At 47.1% G+C, this 24,636-nt stretch overlaps 1 protein-coding gene and 1 long non-coding RNA gene across 4 annotated transcripts in view; both read left to right on the top strand.

Moving 5' to 3' along the window:
• The first annotated feature begins 7,960 nt into the window (after positions 1-7,960).
• The window catches only part of LOC132023686 (cytochrome b5), a 37,099-nt gene continuing 20,423 nt past the window's right edge, over positions 7,961-24,636 (top strand). Inside the window, exon 1 of the mRNA XM_059409827.1 lies at positions 7,961-8,223. Within this exon, the coding sequence (XP_059265810.1) occupies positions 8,095-8,223 (129 nt within the window). The 5' untranslated portion in view covers positions 7,961-8,094. The remainder of the gene's footprint in view (positions 8,224-24,636) is intronic.
• The window catches only part of LOC132023996 (uncharacterized), a 19,724-nt gene continuing 9,708 nt past the window's right edge, over positions 14,621-24,636 (top strand). Inside the window, exons 1-4 of one of the 3 annotated variants that reach the window (XR_009406126.1) lie at positions 14,621-14,864; positions 15,023-15,070; positions 15,823-15,916; positions 16,105-16,208. This is a non-coding gene — a long non-coding RNA (uncharacterized LOC132023996). The other 2 variants (XR_009406125.1, XR_009406127.1) reach the window with 2 other exon arrangements.

The following is a 24,636-nucleotide window of genomic DNA, read 5'->3' as shown; positions in this document are numbered from 1 at the left end:
CTATCTTATCAAAGGGTTTTAATATGAACCCATCACAGAATATTTGATGTTGTATTGGAATAAGGCAATAAAAACAAATTAGCAGATTTTAGCATTTAAATATCATTACCACTTTACCCTTAAGAATTGTTTATCCTGGGTGGCTCAGCTGGTTGAGCAAATGCCTCTTAATTTTGGCTCAGATCATGATCTCAGGGTTGTGAGATTGAGCTCAAGCCTGGCTCCACACTCAGTGGGGCAACTGCTTGAGGTGCTCTCTCCCTCTGCCCCTCTCTCCCATGCACACAAACTCTCTCTCAATAAATAAAATCTTTAACCTGCTAGAACATGTTACAAACATCATTAAGATGTAATACAAATAACCTCCAGTTTACCTTTTTATATTATCAATTTCAATGGTTTTTAGTATCACAGTTATGCAACATCACAATACATACTGGAAATTTTTCATCATTCTAAAAAGATAATATAGAATTACAAGGCTGAAGTTCTACACTATAAGTAAAATAACTTGAGTGTAATAACACAAAAGTGAGCTACTGTTTATCAAATGCCTACTCTGATCTAGATACTAGATATATTTCTATCCCATTGTCTTCATTTAAGAAAGTTAAAGTTCCTGGCTATTCTTAAGTTTCTTTTTGTTTTCAGAAAAAAAAAAAGTATCTCCTATGACAGTAATAATTTTTTGAAAATCTAAATGTATAGTGAAGTCTTCTGTTGCTTCAGGTTATCTTTAAAGCATTTCAAGTTTGAATATTTTTTCATCTTTTTACATGAAAAGAAGTATTTACTAGGATGTCTAATTTTTGTTATCCAGTTTCCTTTTCCACAGTTAATTAGCTTTAAAACTTCTATTTGGGACCCGTTTCACAGTTGGTAATTCACAGAGCATACCTCCGCAGTCTGTCCTGGGCATTAGAGAAAACTGGCATGCGCACGTGGCGGAGTTAAGCTCAGCTTCTCGCACATGCACACACACAGCAGGGGGAGGTGACGGAGAGTCTAACACTTCGGATTTTTAAACCGCAACACATTTTCTCCCTTTAAGAAGAAACGTAATCACGAATCCGCCCGGGAATCGGGAATACGACCAGTCTTACGCAGGATCTCAGGAACCACATGTGTTGGGGTCTAAGGCGATGGCGGTCAGTGGCCTCTGGCTGGCTCCCATGCAGCTTCCTCATTCAAGGAGTGTTTCAAAGCTTCGTCTCTAGAGGGGCCCTTGGTTCTCCTACGGACACGACTCTCAGGTTAACACAAATTCCCACACGTTGTTAATGACCTCATCAATGGGATTTCCCACAGCGTTAGAAGTACAAACTGTCCTTCCTTCCGCTTTCCTGCTCTATTTTAACGTTTACTGTTATGAAAAGGTTTTTTAAAAAAGTACAAGTTCCAAGACAAAGACAACCTCCTTCGCAATTTCGCCTAAAACCCACTTTCTCTGAAGCCCTGTGATAAAGGGCACCAAAGCGCACCAGGCAGAGCGTCAAGCGAGCAGCTCCGGACGGCGCGGCCGAGCACACGCTGCGCGCGGAAGAACGCAGCTCAGAGCCGCAGGCCCGCGGCCCACTTCCACGTCTGACCTATTTCCCCCAAGGTGACTCCTGCGGATTTTAACACCTTCCCGCGGAGGCGCCGCGAGGTCGCGCCGGCCTTCGGCGGCGGGCAGAGAGCCGCGCGGGAGCACCAGGGCCCCGCTGAGGCGCACCCCGGGGGCGGCTGCCGTTCCTCGGCGCGACCGTGGGCGCGTTCTGAGGTCAGGAGCGGTAAACCGGCGGCGCTCTGGGCAGGTCCCCCTTCGCCGGGTTGCCCCGGAAGCCGCGCAGAGCGCCGCCCAGCCTCAGCGCGGGATGAGGTGCCGGCGACACGTGCGGTCAGCAAGCCACAGGGGCCCGCAGGGGCCCCGTAACCTACCCCGCCCCCCGCGGGCCTCGTGTTCTCCGGGCGGGGACGGGCCGCGCAGGAAGCCCTTCCAGGTCTTTCTTCAGCTTGACGACGCTGTCTGAGCGCGGCCCCCAGGAATGAGCCGGGCGCGCTGGAGTCCGGGCCGCGTCCCACCCTACGCGCCAGCAGCCCGCCCCGCGGAGATGCGCTGCGCTTCTCGGGGCGCTGGGACGGGCCCCCCGCCGGCGCTCCCTGCCGCTCACAGAGAACCTGCAGCGCCTTCAGAGCCGCCGCCTCGTGAGGCGAACCCACAGGCCTTCACACTGGCGTGAGGAAGGGGCGCGGCAGATGGCGGGGCCCACAAGGGCCTCCGTGCTGCCTCTCTGCATCCCTCGCGCTGACATCTCCACAGGGACGTTCGCCCTTTGCTCGGAGGGCTCGCAGTCCTCCTCACCTGCCGCCTCTGCGATCTCCTCCCGGCTCTTGGCTGTACTCCCAGCACGCCCCGCGCGCCCTCCCGGCAGGCCACGCGCCCCAGCACGCCCCGCGCGCCACGTGCTCCCAGCATGCTACGCGCTCCTCAGGTGCTCTCTGGCACACCCACGATCCTCCGCCGCCGCCTCTGCGCTCTCCTGGCAGCTCTCGGCGGTGCTCCCAGCACGCGCCACGCACCCTCCCAGCAGGCCCACGCGCCCCAGCATGCTCTGTGCGCCGCGTGCTCCCAGCGTGCCCCACGCGCCTCATGTGCCCTCTTGGGATACCCACACTCCTCAGCCGCCTCTTTTGCACTCCCTTCGCTGTTGTTGGCGCCGCAGGAAGTCCTGCAAGCCCCACGCACGTGCGGCACGTGTGCGCTCCCAGCATGCCCCACATACCCCACCCCCGACACGCCCCAGGGGCCTCGCGCTTCCCCGGCATGCCTTGCGCACCTCGGCTTTTTCCACCAACGCTGGTGACTGGGGACGCCGCCTCGCGTTCATTTAGAGAAGAGCTGGGGTTGGCCCCAGCGGGAAAGCGGAACTCCGGCGCGAGAGGCCTTCTAGCTGTGGAGGGAGAGCACGGTGTGGCTACCGGGGAGCTGTAGGCCTTGGCCTGCTTTCAGCGCTCACCTAGGTAAGTGCGCCCTTTCCCTCCCAGGAAGGGCCCGCCGAGTCCCAACCGCCCCTGACTGGAAGGTTGTGCAGCGCCCTGTGGAGCAGCAGCTGGCGGCAAGCCCATCTCGGGCACCTCCTCCATTTGACGGGTATTTATGAGGCGCCTGCTGTGTGCCTGGAGCTCTTCTAGGAGCGCTGAGTTCATTGGAATATTCTGGCCCTGCTGTAAGAAAGCAAAGAGAGAGCTATATCTTCAGACTTAAACCAGAGTGCCAAGGAGCAGTGGTGGGTGACAGGGAGTGATATCTGTAATCAGTAAGAGGACTAGGGAAATAAAGATATCCAGAGACTAATATTTACTTTGTAGCATCAGCTTTAGAGATCGGAAGTGATATTTTTATTCAGGTAACTAACTGCTTCTGGCATGGCGCTTCCAGTTCGCAAGAACTCCCCCGCCCTCTCCATCATTCACATTGTACACTTAGGCAGACGCATTGAGCACTTTGGATTGCTCCTAGCTGTGCACATTGTTCATTTTAAACTATTTTCATGCTATTGCTGCATTGAGCCTCTCTTTTTTTGTGTGTCCTAGCCTGGGAAAGAAAGAAAACAGCTTTATCTTTAGTATGTGTCTTGGGAAAAGTTAGAAAACTTAGCTAGTCCTCTTGCTAGTGACAGATAAATTAATCCACATTTTTCAGTGTGGTTAAAGTAAAATTGTGACATTTCCAGGTACTTACATGCAATCTTCTATGTAAGTTTCTACCCGTATTCATCCAAAAACATTTATTGAGCATACACTGAGTTCTGGGCACTCTGCTGAAGACACAGCTGTGACCAATTATCCCTGCCCTTGAGGAACTCTTGGCCCAGTGAGAAGGGCAGAAGTGTAGACTGATGACTTAGTGAGTGTGTGATAATCAGAGAATCAAGGAATATTGAGTGGGCATTAGTGAGAGGGGAGGAGTGTGATCAGCACGTGCCTCCTCCAGTGTTGACTACTAAGCTGAGTCAAAAAGGGCCCTGAGTTCTAGGGCAAGAGAAAGGAATGAAGAGAGTCCTCTGGCGAAAGGAGACTTGAACAAGGGTATGGAAGTAAGGATAGGATGCTGTGTCTCCAGCGACAGATCTCACTGTTGCTAGGTTAGGCTGTAGGTTTGAGCTGGAAATGACAAAAGGTGGAGCAGGAATGAAGCAGATTTTGAATGATCTTGGATGCTCTGGTAAGGAATGGGAACTTTAGTTACTGGGAGACCTTGGAAGGTCTTAGGCAAGTAGTGATGTAATCAGATTTTAATTTTGATTCATTATTCTATGGAAGATGGACCTGAGGAATTGAAGACTAGAAGGGGAACCTGTCAAGGTATTGTAAGCAGGTTGGCAGGTAATCATGAAAGGCAGATCTGGCAGAATGGTACTAGGGATAATAGAGGAGACCACTCGGGACCCCTGGGTGGCTCAGTTGGTTAAGCAGCTGCCTTTGACTCAGGTCATGATCCCAGCGTCCTGGGATCGAGTCCCACATCGGGCTCCTTGCTCAGCAGGGAGCCTGCTTCTCCCTCTGCCTCTGCCTGCCATTCTGTCTGCCTGTGCTCGCTCTCTCCCCGCCTCTCTCTCTGATAAATAAATAAAATCTTAAAAAAAAAAAAAAAGAGGAGACCACTCATTAGATATTTAAGGGGGAAAATCTCTGGGACTTGGTGATGATATCAATTCTGAGGATGACTTGGATAATTTGCAAGCTTCTTACTTCGGAAATACACCATCAACTGTTTCATAGAACTGTCTGGAACCCTAAACCCTTTACAAAGTTAAATAGGATACCTGGAATTTTCATTATATATACCATTTTGCTCTTGTTCTGTTTATTTGTGCTATAGACAAAAAGATTTTAAAAAATATAATATTGCAGCCATCTCCTACTATCAAACATTCTCCTTATTTGCCTGCTTCTAAAGAAGGACATACAAGGAAAATGTGCCTAAGAATGTATTTACAATAAGATATATAATGTTGTTTGAAGTTAGGAAAATTGCCCTACTTCAGCAATGAACTTCAGACATTTGATGAGCTTTGTGATCAGATAATACCCATTGCTCTCTCCTCCTCATTTCTGCTTCTGCAGTCCAATTGAACAGAGATTCTCAATTGACATTTGGTATTATACATGGATAGAAACAGCCTCAAGCCATACGTACTTTATTTGAAAATGAATAAAAATGTAAAATATTTAGAAAATTTTGGAAATTATTGCTAATAGGAAACTATTTAGAAATCAACAAAATAGGCTATATAGATGAGAACTTTAGATATTTTTTGAAGGAGAAAGTTAAATTTTGCTAATATAGTACTTAAAAGTCCTGGATATAATGCAAATTATCTGTAGATATTTGAATTGGGAGTCCCATCTTTGTTGAAGGGCCCATTTGTTTGAGGGAACCAGTTCTCTATGGTTTACCTGTATAATGGAGAATTTAACTATCAGTGGGCAAGGAAAGGCTGTTCAAGGACATCTTGTGCATGATTGACAGAAGTAGAAAATGAATAAAAAATGTAATTATGTTTGCTTATTTTTGGCTTATAGTGGAAAAGAAACAGTGCTTTTTACAGTACATTTTACCTGAGGAACTTTAGAAGTGGTGTTGGTTTTCCAAATGTTTATAAAAATGTCTTTGCTGGAGGGGAAGTCAGGAGTTTATAAGTATTTGTGTTCTTTAATCTCTCAGGTTTGTTTCCAAATTTGCCTAGATTTACTTCACCTTGGAGCACCTGCCATATAGGATGTTTCCTCATACCTGTGTTTTAGAAAAAGGAAGCCTTGTAGAATAATAATAGCAGCACTAGCTGAAACCTATTGAATTCTGTCTATGTGCCAGACCTTGTCCTAAGCATATTATAAGTGATATGTCTAGAATAGGTAACTGACAAGCTCATAGCTATGCATCTCTGAATAAATCATCACTAAACCAGGGGCAGGATCCAGGTCACTAGTGCCAAAGTTTTGTTTTTAACCACTTCTGGATTTGGAACTGAGACTGAAATCTGGAACAATATTGATGGTGGATTATAGATATAGCCATGATCTTAAGAGAGTCAGTGCTCTGCTAGAAGTCATGGGAAGATTTAGCTGTTCTAAAAACTGTTTAGGGAAGTAGTGTAATCTGGTTTACTATTTTTAAAATATATAGGAGCATTATAACATGAAATGTAAACATTTGAAAAGAGAAAAAGTGTCAAGTCAATAATTTAAACTCCTGCTTGGAGCAACTAGGAAAAAGAACAATAAACATAAGGTAAACAGATGGAACTAATACAGAAATTAATGAAGTTGAAAAAAATAGAGAAAAACAAAAAGAAATCTGGCTTTTTGAAGAGATCAGTAAAACTGACAAACCTCTAGCAATGCTGACAACCAAAAAATGAGAGAAGTCACAAATTACTAATATCAGGAATTAAACATGGGATATCAATATAAACCTTACAGACATCAAATGGTTAATAAAGGAGTATTATGAATGGATGAAATGGATCAATTCCTCAAAGAGTATGAAATACGGCAACTCTCCCAGTATGAAGCAGATAATTTGAATAGTCCTGTATCTGTTATGGAGATTAAATTCATGGTTTAACTTCCTGAAAAAGAAATCTGCAAGCTCCTTGGAGAACTCTACGTATTCTACTTTTAAAGAATAATAAAACCAATTCTACAAACCTCTTCAGAAAAATAGAAAAATAGAGAATACTTTCCAATTCATTCTCTGAAGCCAGTGTTACTCTGATACCCAGACCAGATAAATACCATTGTGTGAAAGAAAACTGCACACTAATTTCTCCCACAAACACAGATAAAAAATTCTTTAACAGAATATAATTTAGCAATAAACAAGTGGGGTGTATTCAGAAATGCAAGGCTGATTCAATATATGAAGACCAGTGTATTCCATCATCTGTAAAGGCTATTTAGAAAGCTTGGAAAAAACGTTTCCTTCTCCATGGCCATGCATTCCTTTGGAGGAGGTAAGCAGTGGGGGAAGGGAACTAACATTTATGAGGCTTCTAACATGGACGAGCTGTGTTGAGTCTCTAGGAGGATGACCTACATGTGTAACCTGCTGTGTAGGCCCTTTTAAAGAATTCACTACCGTTGGTGAAAAGGACCTTAACAGATGACTTGATAATACCTCCCCAACCATTTGCAAATCTTCCTATGAGTGCTCCCTAAGCTGGGGAGTTGCTGTTCTGGAGTCCTAGTGCTGTTGATCCTTTGGGATTTATGTAAACAGCACACCGTTGGGAAGAGACAGAGGGGACCCTAACGCAAGTACTCGCCCAGTCTGGGTCAACAGCCGAGAAGCGCTTCAGAGCTTGAGGGGAAACTAGGACTTTTTTCTTTGTACCGCACAAATAATTCCCTGGGTTTTCTTCCTGTGAGAATTGGATACGCCTGGGGAGGGGAATGTCCGGCACAATTCCCGAGTGACGATGCTGGGCAGCACACGTCCTCTGACGCAGAGTGATGGCACTGCGCGTTCTAAGTCCCCGAGGCTCGGGACTCCCATCACGTGAACAGATTTTCATAGTTAACAGACTCGCAGCGGAGCGACTTGGTTACACAGTGACATCCAGGGTTGGCCAGTCTGACCCGATTGCGAAACCGAGGCGAGGGTGGCGTGCGATCGCTGGCCCCCGCCGACCACCCTTGGACCGCCGCCCCACGCAGATACCCGACGTCGGGTGCCCTCCGCCCCCTGCCCCTCAGCCTTCTGCGCAGACGCGACGGAAGCCCCGCCCCAGCTCGCCACTCCCTCCGCGCGCTCCAACTACCGAGGCCTGAAGGGCACCTTCCGCAGCCAGTGCACGCCCGCGCGCTGGGCGGGGGCGCACTCGGGTTGGCGGACGGTGTCGGCCGAGGGCGGGCCCCTTGAGTGACACGCGTTCTGTCCACTCATCGGAGGCCGTGCGCCACCGCCCCCTCCGCGGCGCGGGCCGCCCTGCTCTGGGCGCCGAGCCGGGCCCCGGGAATGTCCCGGGCCCAGCGAGCTGAGACGCGCGCTCCGCTCCTCCCGGCTCCGCTGGTGTCTACACGGCCCGAGGCTCTCCGCGTTCCGAAATGGCCGAGCAGTCGGACCAGACTGTCAAGTACTACACCCTGGAAGAGATCCAGAAGCACAACCACAGCAAGAGCACCTGGTTGATTCTGCACCACAAGGTGTACGATTTGACCAAGTTCTTGGAGGAGGTGAGTTGGAGAGACGCGACGCGGGCTGGGTTTGGGGTTTCCGCGCGGCGAACCGTGTGTCGCTCGCGGCGTGGCGCGGGCGAGGTGTGCGGCAGTGTGGGACGCGCTCGCCCGTGCGTGCACCCCTGAGCGCGTTCCTTCCGTCGGCACCTGTGGGTGCACACCTGTGCTCACACGTGGGGGCGCCCCCCGAATCCGGACACCTGAGTGGCACCCGCTCCGCACGCCTGGGAGCGGCCGCGGGGTCTGCACACCGGGGCGTGCACCCCCGGGAGCGTCCCGCCGCGCGTCGGCCGGCGTCGCTGCCCCGCGAGCCACCTCAGCAGCGGCGGGTGCGGGTGCGGGCGCCCGGCGGAAGCTGCCTCCCTCCGCGCGCCGGGAGCACCGCTTAGAGCGGGGTGGGGAGCACCTTCGCGTCCGGAGCTGCCTTCCTGGGAGGGGGCGCTGCTGCGGAAGGATTTGGAATGACCCTTTATGGGTTTACACCGGGGCTGGGGGCTCCATCGGAGACCAGGATCCTCGAACTCGGATTCCCAGTAGAAGCCGGTTGGAGACCACCCGCCCTGAGAACTGTGAGATCCCACGGGAGAGGACCCTAAGTCCCGAGGTCTGGGGGTAGGCCGCCCCCGCCGCCCCCGGCAGCCGCAGGCCCGCCCGCACCCCCCACGCGCAGCCTGTTCTCGGGGAAGGAGTGCGGGGATTGTTAACCGCATCCGGGGAGGACAGCGCGGCGAGGTGCGGTGCTGGACTCTCGGGACTGGGCAATCAACCCCGCCTGCGTGAGGCTCTGATGCAGAAGGAAGGGTGGTGGTGAGAACCGCCAGTGGGACTTGAGCTTGGGCTTTGGGAGTTGTAGACGAACTTGGCCTATCTTAAAGGAGAACATTGCTTTGATGAGGTCCTTGGCTTTAGGTTACAATGTCTGCAGTGAATTCTACGGTGTTTTCCTTTGCTACTTCTGGATTTGTTTTATCACTGTGGGCGAGCTTGAACCGTAAATCCGAACGCAACCTTACCCTCCTTCGACGCCCCCTCCCCTGCTCCTCCCCCCAAACAAAGGAGAATGTTTAGTGATGCTAATTTTCTTACAGAGTTGGAGGGGAAATGGAAGTCACAGCCTGGTCTCAGCGGAATTACAATTTACCTCAAGGGACTTTTGCTGAGAACTTTTTAAAAAAGCTGTGTCTTAAAAAAGCTGAAAGTGATGTTTATTAATAAGATATTTTACTCCTAAATTGCCAGTTGGTGGTGTGCCAGAAGATAAAATAGTGTTCCGATTGAGGAGTGGTTTACAGTAGGAAGGCACACCTGATCTGTCCCTCTACCTAGTCACAGGCCATAAAGCATCAGGAGTTCATAACCTGGCACCCTTACATCAGGGCTAACTGATGCCAAAGGTCTACTTTCACCTGTTCCTTTTTCCTCTCCCATGGTATGTGTAATTCTAGAATTTTAAGATTTAGCGTGTGCTTTCTTTGTTTCTATCTGTAGGAAAGAACAGCATTTATGAAATAGTAATAGGATATTTTTGGAAAAAAAGTTTTTTCCTTCCTTTGTGGGCTCTATTGTGTCCATTGTGTTGTACGGGAGTCTGCCCTGGCCTCTCCCCCCCACCAGATGTCAGCACTCCCTCCCTGATTGTGACAGTCAGATTGTCTCCAGATACTGCCAAGTGTCCAAAAATCACTCCTAGTGGAGAATCACTGTCCTAAAAATGTATTTTGCATAACTTTAAAGGTAAATTTCTCAGAAGGAGATAACAAGGAAGAGAAGATTACTAAACTTTAAGCCACTTACATTTCATTTTTATGAAGCAGGAAAGAGAATTGCACAGAATTTTCTGAGTAAAATTGTAAAAGGTGCGAACAAGCTGTTGGGTGGGTAAATTAGCGGAGGACCAGTTCTTTGTTGAATCGTTTTCAGTACTCTGAAAGCAGCTGGAGAAGAATGTGTTAGGTAATAGGTAAAATGCAGTGAAATGAGTTTCTCACTAATATTTGATAACCAACACAGTGAGATAACTAAAAACTATTTATAGTGAGATAAATAAAAAGTTTACGGTGGTTCTGGTACTTGGTAAAATGCTCCCCGTTATAGCCTGCCTGTGACTTGAGTTTGGGGCTCCACTGCTGTCTGGGCATTGTGCCCTTCCTTTTGATCAGTAAGTTCAGTCTCTTCTGAACTCTTTCGAGTGCGTCTCCCTCAGGAGATTACAACCTGAGAGGAAGATGCATCATTTCTGTTCCCAGAAGCTTCTGTTGGAGGAAGCAGGACTAGCACTGGAAACAGTGCTGTGCTGGGGTCCACGGAGTTTGGTTGAGTAGCGAGCAGACCCAGGAGGGTGGTGTGAAGCCTCTGGCCTGAGCTCTGTAAAGAGGCCCTGAAGCCCACAGTGGCAGGCTGGAAAGGACAACGCAGGTGCGCGGAGTGGGGACTGGATTAAGGTAGCGGAGCAAAGTGGCTGACATTCTGCAGTTGGACCCACTGGCAGGAGTGGAGGTGTCTCTGGAATGAGACCCCATCCTAGGGTTCCTGCCTGTGGCTTCTTGCATCTTAAACACAAATCCTCTCCGCTTCTGCAGGCCACTCTGCCAGGTGTAAAATTCTTCCTAGATCTGTCCTGTTTCCATTACTTTATTCTGCCAGTACTCTTTATCTCTTAACTTCTTTTGAAACAGAGAAAGGGCCCCAGGTTATCTGTCTCTTCCTTCCTCCCCTGCTGATTTCTTCCTTCATTTTAAAAGCTCCAGGATTTCATGAAACTTTTCTGTGCTCACTAAAGAATGTTCTGCTTTCCCTAATTTACCTAGGTAGGAAAGGTTTTTCTTTTTTCTTTTGGAGTGAGGGACTTCCTACCTCTAAAGTGAACTTTCAGTCATTATGGGCTCTAGATCTCCCTCTACTATGAGTTCACCCGCCTGTATGGACAATAAGACTTTTCATGGCAGAGTATTTTTTCCTGCATTCATGTTGAGAAAATGTATAGTGTGATGGGTGGAAGGGGGTACTCCTCCGCTACCTACACTCTCCGTGTCTCTGATGCCTTATTTTAACATAAAGTGGAGGATGGTAGTAGTGTCTACGTCACAGGGATTATTACAAGAATTAAAACAATGCTGGTTAAACACATGACACAATACCAGACACGTGGATACATGAAAACCCCTGCTCTAGTTTGGTGCAGGGTGGGCTGGTGGCTCGTTTTCTGTAGTATCTTATGTAGCTGAGTGTTAATGGGAGATTTTAGGTAAAGGTGTAAATCTGGCAGGCAATGTTGAAATGAGAAAGGATTATAAAAATTATATGCTTCCAGTCAAGAGCACAGGTGAAGTTTCTAAGTTGTGCAATGAGCTCTATCTCTTGAAATAATAGCCTTAAAAAACTGGTTTGTTGTTGAAGAGGACGGGAGATACCTGAGAGGGCCGGCTGGCTCGTGGTTAATGGCACGCTGAGGACCAGCAGGTGTTTAGTTACTATCTATGTTGACCTACAGGATTTTATTGCTTGCAGTTTTTAGAGTAGATTTTCTTTTTTTCAGTCCTCAATTCTAGTTTTTAAATTTATTTTCGTGAAGCTTGGTTTTGTCTCATCTGATGGTATTATTAGCAGGACTAATGACTATAGAGCTTTGAGGGACAGTTACTTGAAATGAAAATGTAGGCCTTTGGGGCCAGGAGGAAAAAAAAATGGTTTGCTTTTCCCTTTCTGTGATTTAGGCAGCAGTGTGTATTCAGTTTTTAAGAGTTGTGGGAGGCAAGAAGAAAGCATTTTATAAGTGATGAAGTTATGTTAACTTGCTTTCAGCTCCAGTCAATAGCTGTTTGATTTATAAAATTGGTATCTTCCTAAAAAATGTGCTAGAGGAGAATGCCTTTGTGTAAAGTTGGTGCCTCCTTGTTTCTGTAGCACATTTTTTTGTCATCCTGGATTTCCTTTAACAGCATTCTGCTTCACAGAGCTGTTGGTTCCTGGTTTGTTTTTGCTTTCAGAGACTGTGTTCATACTAGCAAGTTTTGATGTAGAGATTTATTTTTTGTTATTTTCCTTGAACATGGTTGCCTACTTTTCAGAAACCAGTGGTTCCTATCCTGGGGCCCTCAGTTCTCCTGGACCCAGGGAGAAAGTGGGTTCTTAAAACTTAAGCCCTTAATTCTGAAAAACACAGGACAGTATAGCTTGATAAGGGGGTGACATATTTAGGGCTAAATCCTAAGTGCCTTTGCTTTTTTCAAGGAAAACTAATAACACTCTGAATCTGATAGTACTAAAGAGCTATGGTTGCAAATATGTCTTTGATGACTATAAAGTAGGAATGTTATTATTTCACATTCATAGTTGGTAAATAAAACTTTAGAAAATAATGAAGCCTGTAGGAGGAAAATATAATATAATAGGGGTAAATGTGGAAAATATAATATAATAGGGGTAAAATATAATATAATAGGGGTAAATGTGGCTCAGGTGTCTTGGGTAAACAGGCGGCAGAGCCACAAGTCTACTTGGGGAATGTGAGCCTGTGGGCAGGGTCTTTTATATTTCTGCATTTTTTTTTTCCCCTTGGTAACTTTCTGCTACTTTTGAGAGGAGGTTTCAAGAGTGCTTGTAAGCTACTACTCTGTTTTGAAACATTAAAAACGGAACAATAAAAAGCAACACTTGAGATTGTTAATTTTTGACTTTTGTTTATCTTTAAGGTGGATGGAAATTCCAAAGGGAGGGAGAGGAGATTATGCAGGCCAGTTTGGCTAAATCAAGGAGTAAATAATGCTCTTTGAATGCAGGTGTCTTTAAAGTCCTCCAGAACCATAGAAGACAAGCAATGGGTACCTTTTTATTTTTCTTTTTTAAGATTTTATTTATTTGAGAGGGGGGGGGGGAGAGGGAGAGAGATACTATGTGCTGGGGGAGGAACAGAGGGAGAGGTACAAGGTGACTTCCTGCGGAGTGAGAACCTGACAGGACAAGGGGAGGGGGCACTCCATCCCATGACCCTGCATTTTTTTTTTTTTTTTTTAGATTTTATTTATTTATTTGACAGTGATTACAAGTAGGCAGAGAGGCAGGCAGAGAGAGAGAGAGAGGGGGAAGCAGGCCCCCTGTGAGCAGAGAGCCCAATGCGGGGCTCATCCCAGGACCCTGACGATCATGACCTGAGCCAAAGGCAGAGGCTTAATCCACCGATCTACCCAGGCACCCTTGACCCTGCGATCTTGACCTGAGTGGAAATCGCGAATCGGAGGCTTAACCCATTGAACCACCCAGGTGCCTTGCAGTGGGTGCCTTTTGGATATAATGAAGTTTGAACAAGCCAGTTCCTGCTAGACATTCTAAATGTTGGATGGGGGTTAAGAAAAGTATGTCTCATCTTAGACCCGTTTTGAGGTGAGTCAGGTAGAATCTGTAGATCATTTTCTTTATTCTTAAATGGGAATTATTCTGTCCCTTGTATCAAGTTTGTGAACATTAGTATGTGTATAAGCACTTGGAAAATATATAAATATTTTGATTACGATAAAGTTTTCTTCCCAAGTAAGTTAAAATTTTGTTGTATGGAAGGTTCGATATTTATTTAGTAGGAACACATATCAAATTATAATGTTAAAAGCAAAAATGGTTCAAAATACAAATATTCACTTGAAATATAATTTTTGAGAAATATGTGCTGTGCATTATGGATATCCTCTCTTTTCTGGCATCTTTAAAAATACAACTTTAATTTTTTCTAAAAACATTTTTATTTATTTTAGAGAAAGAGCATGAGCAGGGGTAGAGACAAGGGGAGAAGCAGACTCCGCCAATGAGCAGAGGGTCTGACGCAGCCCAATGTGGGGCTCAATCCCAGGACCCCTGAGATCATGACCTGAGCTGAAGGCAGACACTTAACTGACTGAGCCACCCAGGTGCCCTAAAAATACAACTTTATTGCTGTGGGGGAAGGAATACATGTTACTCTGAGGAACTGGACCGTGTGGGAAAGAACAAGGGCAAACTCGCCGAGTTCCTGCCCAAGGTGACCGCCGTCAAGGTCTCGATGAACACCTTTCCAGGAGCTTTACACACATCCACCCTTGTACAGGGATTTGCTGTACGTAAATGATAAAATACTCCGCATGCTATTTGGTAATCTATCTTGTCCCCCTCTACGTGGAGGACAGCATTCTGTGTCAGTAAATTGTATTCTTCTGGCCACTTTCTTATTGGGTAGATGTGTCATAATTTATGTAACCAAACCTTTTTTTTGCACATTTCATCGTGCTGTTTGCCACCAGTGATGTCTCCCTAGGTGAGTCTTTGTAAACTAGATTGCTGGGTGGGAAGTTACACGCATTTTGCATTTTGTCCCATATTCCCAGAGTGCCCATGGTGATCACAGGAGTGGCCACAGCCCCGGCTTACACACTAGTGAGACTTTGCTCTCCCAGACCTTTGTTTTCTTTAGTAGCTGAGAGAATTGATTACCCTCCTTCTCTCTGGAATTACTTGGATGTGTATTTTTCTCAGCAGGGCAACATATGAAACATTTTTTTCTCCTTTAGCACATACATTTTCTTAAAAATGCAGCTGTGGCAAGTAACACGTTTTTTTATCCTAAAACTTCCAGGGCTGGTCCAGTTTGGAGCACTCAGGAAAAGTGGCCGGAGGTAACAGCAGAACGATGAGGTTGGACGTAGCAGTGGCTCAGGGCTCTTCTCTGTGTCTTGCTGAAGTGTGCTGCTCTTTCCTGCTAGCTTTGAACCTGGGTTTCCTGGGAACTGCTATTTATGTGCACATATTTATTAACTGGCTGCTTGTGTCTTAGACCAGACCAGGAGAGTGAGTTGAAGATGTGGGACTCAGTTCACTCTGGGTGAGTAGAATGTGGTACGAGCAGCCTGTTGGAAAGTGATCTCCGGTCAGGGGGAGCTGACGGCTTGGGAATGACAGCGAGATGTCACGTCCTCGCGTGCCGAGTTGTGTCTCTAGTCAGGCCCATGAGGTCTCCGTGTCCAGAAGGATGGCCCGGCCCTGAGCCAGCTCTGCTGCTGGGGAGGGGCGGGATGCTGGGTGGCTGTGGGAGAGCCGGCGGTGGGGGGCATTCATGGCTCCAGGCACGGTCAAGGGCCTTCTGTGCTGGCTTTCTAGGGGTGGCAACCTGTTGCTCCTTGGCAGCAGATGTCTAGAGTGTCCATTTCCACCTGTTTCTTGTAGTCCCTGCCGCTGGTTATCACGGGCAGGCTGTTCAGTGAGTTTTGCACAGCTGTGTGGAAAATTCCCCCGGACACACAGGACACCCAGCCTGCTTTCCCTTCTTCTGTCTTCAGAAAGTGTTAACTAAATGTCATGTGTACCCCTCCCTTGGTGGAGATCCCCAGTGGACTAGTGGTAAAAGTGATAGCAGGGGACACTCACTGAATACTGATTGGCGTTGAAAATGTGCCAGATAGTATGCTGAGTGCTTTTTTGTGCACAAAGCCCTCTTTTAATCCCCGAAATGATCCTCCTAGGTTGGAGTTGGTATTCTCCTCTTAAACGTAAGAGAATTGTGGCTGGGAAGGTCAGGGACTTGCTCTAGTCACACGGCCAGTGAGGACAAAGCCAGGATTTAAGTCCATGTTGCAGGACTCCCAGCCCACGTTGTGGAGCGGACACTGTGGCCAGGGCGTGAGACCCGCGAGGACTCGGAGAGCTTTAGAAGACAGGAGCCACCCGTGTGGTACGCAGTTGACGGTACTTGTGTTGAGTTTTCCACCCCATGTCCCGGGGTCACTGCCGGAACCAGGGAGAAAGCAAAGGGAAGTTGAGAATGGAAATATTTGAACAAAAAGAAAACCCTGAGAAGGTCAACGAGCAAAAATGTGCCTGCCCTTCTGTCTGTTGTTATTTTACTGTGTTGCGTTGCAGAAGGGGAAGGATATGACCAGCCGTTCCAGTTTCTCACAGGAGGTTTTTCACGCAGAGTGTCTTGGTGGAGTCTTCAAGGACCCTGTTCCTAACACAAGTGACACGTAGGTGGTCTTAAGAATCAGTGTCCTGTTGTTTAAGGAGGAGATTGTGTATGTAAATGTTAGGTATGTGTGAAGAGTTAATTGCTGTTCTGGACAGGCTTCTTAAGTGCGTGCTCTGGGAGGGCTTGTTCTGAATGGAAATCTGAGGAGGTTTCTGCTCTGATAAAATCCCCGCGTGGGTTCAGCTAATCCCCGCCGGCCCCTTCCATCCCCTCACCGACTGTGGGTCCTCAGCCCCGGTGCTGTGTGTGACACCCTGCCTTGCCTTGTCTGCCTGTGTCACCATTCCGCTGAACGTTGCAGCCTCAGGAGCCCCCCGGGAGGTCTCCCCCCTTTCTCGCTGCTTCCCTTTTGTCTTCTCGCTGCTCTGTGAGTGTGTCTGCCATGCCCTTGCGGTGCTCTGTCCTGTGGACTCAGAGCGGGACCTCACCCAGTCTCCAGGATTTCACCGGTTCCGCCAAATTGGTGGCTGCTTTGAGTTTTCAGTTTGAGGAACGTATGTTGTTACTCTATTAGAGAATGGAACTTCTTGAAGAAAATCAAAGAACTTCATTTTGTGGAAACAGATTGCCATTTCCCTGCTTGATTCTTTTCAATGACTTTCTGTTGCGTTTATAATGAAATCCCATCTCTGTGTCCTGGTTTAATAAGATCTGCATGATCTGGCCCCCGCTGCAGGCAGTAATACTATCGCCCTGTCCTCCACCCCTCGCTCAGGCCCTCTCTGTTTCTCAGACACGTCCGGCTTGTTTCTGCCATAAACCTTTGTACTGGTTCCCGCTTTGCATGGTGTGTGTTCCCTGATCACTGCCCTCTTGAGCTCCCAGCTCGGGATCTTTTCCCAGGCCTGGGATCTTCTGTCCCATCGTCCTGCTTTGCTTCTCTGTTAATACGTCATTCAGTACCTGCTGTTTTTCCTATTCGCCTGCTTGCGGCCTTGCCACCAGGCAGTGGGGCTCCAGTCCGTCCTACTCACTGCTCTGTATGCTGGCATGTAGTAAGTGCTCAGTTCGTGTGTCTCCCTGATGGAGGGACACAGACACATTCTCTATACTGTCTTATGTCCTTTTTTTTTTTTTCCCCTTTCCACACAAATGTTACCTTCTAGTTTTATTATGACATGATCCTTTCTTAGTCTGTAGACGTTTGCATGGAAGTCCGTCCCAGAGACGTAACACTTAGAGACGGGAGAGACTTTATAGGAGAGTTCAGAGTACGGCATAGCCGTACTGGAAGAATGACACCGAGCCTGGCTCCCCGGAATTAAGGAGAAGGAAGTGGAGAGTCAAAGGCAGGGGTTTCCAGTACATTCTGCCACAAGCCAGTGATCCCCCTTCTTCTCACCCAGAGTCCCTTCGTCCTGCTGCCTCAGCAAGCGCCTCCTCAGCCCTCACCTCACCGGGGCGTTCCTGCCCATGTTCAAGCGCGCTGTTCCTGGTGCTGTCCTCAAACACACTCACACGTAGCCCCTCCTCACTTCCCCCCTCCTGGTGCTGGTTTTCCGCTCCCTTATGTAGTAAAATCCTCGAGAAGGTTGTTAAGCCTCCTGCCTTCAGTCTGTCTTTGCTGTTCTGTCACCCAGACCGTTCTTGCTAAGGTCCGCAGTAATGCCACTGCTCCGTTCTCAAGGCTCCTCTGTTTGATTTTCCTGCACCCCGGGACCTAGTGTTCCCCTCTCTTGGAGACATTTTTTGTGTGTGGCTCCCAGTGCCCTTCTCTCCTACCTCCCGGGTTCGGGTTCAGCAGGGGAGTGCCCTCTGGCCCTGTGCTTTGTACTTTGCCTGGGCCATCTCTTTCAATGTCCTGACTTTGAATATGCTGGCAGCTTCTGAATTTGTATCTCCAGGGCGGAAAGACTTCTTCTCTAGCCTTGGGACTGTTGTATCCACAGTCCGCTTCACATCTCTACTTGAATGTCTGCTAGACCCCTTACATCTAATATATTAAAAATTGAGCTGACCTTCCCTTGTAAAACTGTCCACATTGTCCCACTTACCCACTTCAGTTGATGACAGGTCTGTCCATTGGCTCAGATCAAGAACCTTGAGATCATATCTGACCCTTCTCTTACCTCTCAGTCCACACGAGTCCAGGAGGACATTCTGTGGTCTCCACTTTTATAATAGACTCAGATTCTGACTAATTCTTCCCACCTTTCCTGCTGTCTCCTTGGTCTGATCAACATTGCTCCTCACCTAGAATCCCTTGCCTGGGACAGCAGATTCTCACTACAGTAGAGTAGTCTTTTATTTATTTATTTATTTATTTATTTATTTATTTTAAAAAGATTTTATTTATTTATTTGACAGAGAGAGATATCACAAGTAGGCGGAGAGGCAGGCAGAGAGAGAGAGAAGAGGAGGAAGCAGGCTCCCTGCTGAGCAGAGAGCCTGATGCAGGGCTCAATCCCAGGACCTGGGATCATGACCTGAGCTGAAGGCAGAGGCTTTAACCCTCTGAGCCACCCAGGTGCCCCTAGAGCAGTCTTTTAAAATGTACATCAGAATGCATCACTTTCCTGTGTAAACTTTTTCATGACTAATTACACCACCAAATTTAAGATTTGGGTGATGGCTATAGCAATCAAGAAAAGTGCATTCCTTGGCAGAGAAACATACACATAGTTCAGGGGACAGAGTAGAGAACCCAGAGGTAGACCCATGCAAATACTTCCAACTGGTTTTTGACAAAGATGCAGAAGCAATTTGATCAAGGAAGGGCAGACTTTTGAACAAATGGTTCAGGAACAATTGGACATTAGTAGTTGAAAAATAAATCCTGAACTAAACCTCACAGTTGATTTAAAAAAAAAAAAGAAAGAAAAGTTGGGCGCCTGGGTAGCTCAGTGGGTTAAGCCGCTGCCTTCGGCTCAGGTCATGATCTCAGGGTCCTGGGATCGAGTCCCGCATCGAGCTTTCTGCTCAGCAGGGAGCCTGATTCCTCCTCTCTCACTCTGCCTGCCTCTCTGCCTACTTGTAATCTCTCTCTGTCAAATAAATAAATAAAATCTTTAAAAAAAAAAAAGTAACCCAACTATAGGTCATAGATATAAATATAAAATGCAAAATATTTTGAAGAGACTTAGGCAGAATTCTTAGACATGACAGTACAAGTGTAGTCCATATAAAAAGCAAATGGATAAATTAGACTTCCTAAAAATGAAAAACATTTGCTTTTTAAAAGACCCTCTTCAAGGAATGAAATGATGAGCCACTGACCAGCAGAAAATTTGTTTCTAATCTCCTATCTGACAAAGGACATATCCAAAATATGTAAAGAATTCTCTAAATTCAACGAGGTCACAATCCCAATAGAAAATGGTCGAAAGACTTGAATACACATTTCTTTCAAAAAGATACATGGATAACATATAATCACGTGAAGGATGTCCAGCATTATTAGCCACTAGGGAAATACAAGTTAAAGCCACAGTGAGATACCACTACAAACCTCATAGAAAGGCTGTGAAGGGGGGGTGCCTTAGTGGTTCAGTTGGTTAAGTGTCTGATTTAGGCTCAGGTCATGATATCAGGGTCACAGGATCAGCCATGTGGCCCATGTGGGGCTCTGAGTTCAGTCGGGAATCTGCTTGAGATTCTTCTGTCTCCCTCTGTCCTTACCTCCGCTTGTGCATGCGCTCTCGTGCTCTCTTTTATCTCTGACTTAAATAAATAAATCTTTTTTAAAAGGGGGGGCTGTGATAAAAAAAAAACAAAACAAACAAACGTAACCCAAATGCTGGCAAGGATGTGGAAATACTGACTCTGGCATGCATTGCTGGTGAGAATGCAGAAAGGTACAGATGCTCTGGAAATCAGCCTGCTTTTGAAAAGTTAAACATACATTACCGTATGAGCTAGAAATCACACCCCTAGCCATTTGTCCTAGAGGGATGATAAATGTGGCCATAGGAAAGCCTGTACACAAGTACCAGCAACTGAGCAATGCTGGCGCATAGAGACGACCCAGTATTTATTGGCTGAACAATTAAGTTTGTGAAATGTTAGAGAATCGATACAAGACGGCTATTGGCTAGTGGCTTTATGTATCATATCCCTGAACTGCAAACAGCTCAAGGGCTCTTCAGGGCATCGGTGGTTAGGCTGGGAAGTGCACAGAGCAGAGGATTAATTGGCACTGAAAAGGGAACAGAGCAACCTGAACGAGTGTCAGGGGCATTACGCCTGGTGAGAAAAGAATCTCCCAAGATTGCATGCGGTGTGATTCCATTATGGGACCTGCTCAGCATGGCGAGAGGACAGTGAGGGGCAGATGAGAGGTTGTGGGGGTGAATAAACAGGCAGTGGGGAGCCCCTTGTGGTGATAGGGCTGTGGCGTATGACGTACGTGCGGGTGCTGCAGGCCGGGACGCACCAGGCACACAGCAGCTCCCTGAGAAAGTCATCCTGCCTTATGCCAGGGCAGTGCTCTGCACTGCTGTTAAGATGTCATCTGCTGAGGAAGTCTGGTGCATGGCATCTTTCTGTACTATTTTTACAACTCCTTGTGAGTGTCAATATAATTAAAACAGAAGATGCCTTCAGGGGCTCACTCTCTCTTTCTGCTTCAAGCCAGAGTCTGATAGCTGTGGGGTCCCGTGTCGCTTGGTGCCAGGTTCCATCTCTGATGTTCCATTCTGCCACCTTCTTCCTGTCATGTCCCGCTTCAGACATACTGATGCCCTCATTCTTGCCTGGACCTCTCCCACCTTAAGTACTTTGTAATGGAATTCATTCCCCCAAATACCTGCATAGCTTTCCTGTTCATCTTCGCAGTAAGGCTTGCCCTGCCCCCTGCCCCCTGTTTTAAAGGGGGAAGTTCTTCCAACCCCATGCCTCCCAACTGCATTACCTTGCTCTGTTTCTCCTTTTTTCTACGGCAGCCACCTTCTGACATGCTGTGTAGTTGACCTACTGTACTTAGCGCTTGTCTGTCTGCCACCGCGGATGCAGGAGCTTACATTTTCTAGCATATTGGGGCATCTATTTCCTCCTCTATTTCCTGATGTTTCCCAGCAACCAGAACAATGCTGGCACATAGAAAAGACTCAACAAGTATTTGCTGGATGAAAAATGAAAAGTTTTTAAGTGTTAACTAAAGTGTTAAGTATTAGAAAATTGATTCAGCATGGCTGCTGGGCTAGGTTGAATAATTTCCCGACAGCTTATTTCATTTCTGTCTTGCCCTTGGCTCAGGTTTGAGCCAAATTTATTATTCTCAACACTAGATATAAAAGGAAAAATAGGCCGAAGGTTAGAGGGGAAAAGTGAGAAAAGACAGACCAGTGCCACCATCAGTCCTCTTTCCTTCCCCTGTCATTGTCCACACAGGCTCTCCTGTCGTCTCGTCATTGGGCCATTCTGACCCAAGGTGCGACTAACAGTGCCTCACGGATCACTGCCTGTCGCTGGGTCTTCAAGTTTGGTGGCTTTGCTTATTCTCCTGAGAAACATCTTGAGCGGCATCTCAAGGCTTATAGTGTGTTCTCCCCACTCCTCTCCTGGCCTCTGTGTGCCCTGTGCTCTTCCTTAGAAGCAGGCCTGTCCCTGTCCCTTCCCTCTGCCTGAAGTCTCTTCTTACTTCAGAGATCAGAGGAATAGTTCTGTCCGTAATTACCACACTTGCTTTATCGTATCTACTGAGAGGTGATGAGTACCAGTAGAATTAATAGTTTTGGCCAAGGCATACTCACTAAAAGCAAAATTACCTTTGATTCATGGCACATTTTAAGCCAAACATTTACTATCTCAACCCTAAAAATAACCAAGAAGAATTTTGCTTCTCTCTTTTCAAGGAGAGAAAATCTTAACAGCATTCCTTGGGATAATCACCAGCTCACAGCTGCCTCGTGTTATCTGTTCTCATCCCACATGACCTTCAGGAATCTCTCGTGTAGGCAATGCGTGTTGTCCTTGCAAACTTTTTGCAGTTTCTGTTAGTTCTCGTCATTGGGTTCTGTGGCTTTGTATAATCAGGCTTAGTAATGTGATTGAATCCACAGAAATCTCTTGAAAGGCAGGGTAGAAAGAAGTGGGGGGGTCTTTTGGCTTTGGTGCTGGACTTGGCCTTCAGCAGTTCATGGGGGCCAGTGCTGTTTAACTTCTGGTCAAGTTCTCTGTGGCAACAGCAGATGCGGGTGTTGGAGAAAGGGAGCTAAACCGATGTTACGGGAATACCTGTTACAGGCCAGGCATTCTGCTGTGGTGTTTGCTGTCTTCGGCAGGCATTTATGATGTGGAAACGGAAGCTCAGAAAGATCTGGCACCTTCCTGGGTCACCTCACTAAGATGTGGCAGAGTTGGACCTTGTTCAGCTTAAAAAGTCCTGCCGGGACACGGATGCTGGCACAGCTGGCGTACAGATCACGGCTTCTGGAATAACCATGACACAGGGACCCGAGGAGTGTAAGAAGGTGGAGGAGTTAGAGCCCATTGAGAGGTCACAAAGGTTAAGGGGCTTGAAGTGACTAATGAGGGGTCTGATACCACACTTTGATCACTGGCAATGGAAAGGGTTGTCTGTAAAGCTGGTGGGAGGTGATATGTGCTTAATTCTTCTTTCTAATTGCCTCCCCGAGTCCAGTAACAAAAGCAGGTGAAAAAAAAAAGTTCCTGCAATACATCTTCATACCTGTGAAATCAGGTTATGAATAGTGCCTGAGGGTCCTCCAGGATGCCCTTGTGTTAACTTTGCATAGACCTTCTCTCCCTTGTTCACATGGGGAACGGCTGGTGAACCTTTCATGCCACAGTTTGGGCATCTCCCCTTAGTGTTGTTCCCTGGCCCCTCTCGGCCTCCAGCTCCAGCTCTGGGGAGTTGATCCTGCCACCTGCTGGGCTGGAGCTCCCCTACCTGCTTCCTACTGTGTGTGGCCATTGTCTGTCTCCGTCTCTTTGCTCACCAGAAGGTAGCTCCCAGAGGATGGGGGTCAGTACTTAGCCATCTTGCAAGCAGAAGAGCTTGCCTTGGGACTTAGCAGATGTGTGAGTGAGTGGATGGCTCTCAGGCTAGTGCGGAGAGTGCATAGGTAGCCCTTGTTTTAAGTTTCTTCCTGTGATGTTCAAGGGAAACAGGGAGAAGGAATTCAGATGACGCTGTGAGCCTCTGGTCCTGAGCTTTGAGGATACAGGGAGAGAGGGTGCAGGGTGCGTGCAAAGCCATAGGCAGTGCAGAAAAACCGTCTCTGAAAATTATAAGAAAACATTTGGTTGGGCCTCTTACTATTTTTTTCTAAATCTTGTGTAAATTGTTTATGTTTCACACTCCTTTGAATTGTTTTCATCTTTGGCTTAAGTATTGTAGATAATCTCTTTAAATAAATTTTTTGCTTAGTCATTGTTTATGGACAATATGTTTACTTGACCCTTTTTTTGGCAGTGTTAAGTGTTTGGATTGAAAGATCCTATTTAAAACTTTAGAACTGGTGGACTTTGGGTCCACATAACATTACATTTAAGTGGAAAGGGGTTTTTCGTTGTGTTTTGTTTGTTTAAATAGGCCCTTGGAGGGAATGACTTTGACCTGACACGTTGTGACACTGTAGTGTAGTTTAGCATATCCCTCTGGGTTTTTAATAGCGATAACCTTGTAGCCAGAGAAAACCCTGTAATAGAAATGTGTGTATGTATGTGTTTGTGTGTGTGTTTCCTAAGAATCTTTCTTAGTTGGAAGGACCCCCCCAAATTTATGGAGGAACTTTATTTTTAGGGCATCTTATTCAAGGTTATTTCGATTAGAAACATAAGCATGGTCATTTAATCTGTCTGTTCAAATAGGGGAGGCTGAACTAGAAGTTGGACCCCAGGATTCTGGTCCTGCCTCCTCCATGAACAACACTGTGCCATTGAACTTAGTTTCTCCTGGTTCCAGTTCCTCCATTTGTGAACTTGAGGATATTGAGTTTCTGAAGGTTCTTTCAGACTCTGCCATTCCGGGATTTTTAACCTTCAGCCCACTTTTTGGAGTCAGGATCATCAGCTCAGTTTGATGCTTTTGATGCCAAGCTCACGAAGGGGTGGAAGACAGGAGGACTTTGAGGAAGCTGAGAGTGGTTTATGATTAAGGCTGGAGCCTCTGGTGGTTTGAGGGGGAAGTGGGAGGCTGGAAAGGCTCAAGTCTGAGGGCCTGAGATAAGATGGCATGTCCCAGCCCAATCAGTGAGGCCAGAGAAGGGGGCACATTCCTCCTTCCTCTGTGTTTTGTTCTCTCAAGCTCTCCATGGACTGGAGGGAAGGCAGTCTGCTCTGCTGAGTCCGCTGGTGTGAACGCTCATCTGACGCAGAAACACTCCGAAATAGTGTTTACTCTGGGCATCCCCGGATCCAGTCAGGCTGACACACAAAGCGTGTCACACAGTCTTACTTGTTGTGCTTCATTCAAGCTTACGTCTTCACTAACCCCAAGCACTCATGTGCGTTTCGGTCAGCGA

This window comes from Mustela nigripes, chromosome 8 (assembly GCF_022355385.1).
Source record: "Mustela nigripes isolate SB6536 chromosome 8, MUSNIG.SB6536, whole genome shotgun sequence".
Lineage (NCBI taxonomy): Eukaryota > Metazoa > Chordata > Mammalia > Carnivora > Mustelidae > Mustela > Mustela nigripes.
This window is presented reverse-complemented; position numbering and strand designations above follow the sequence as displayed.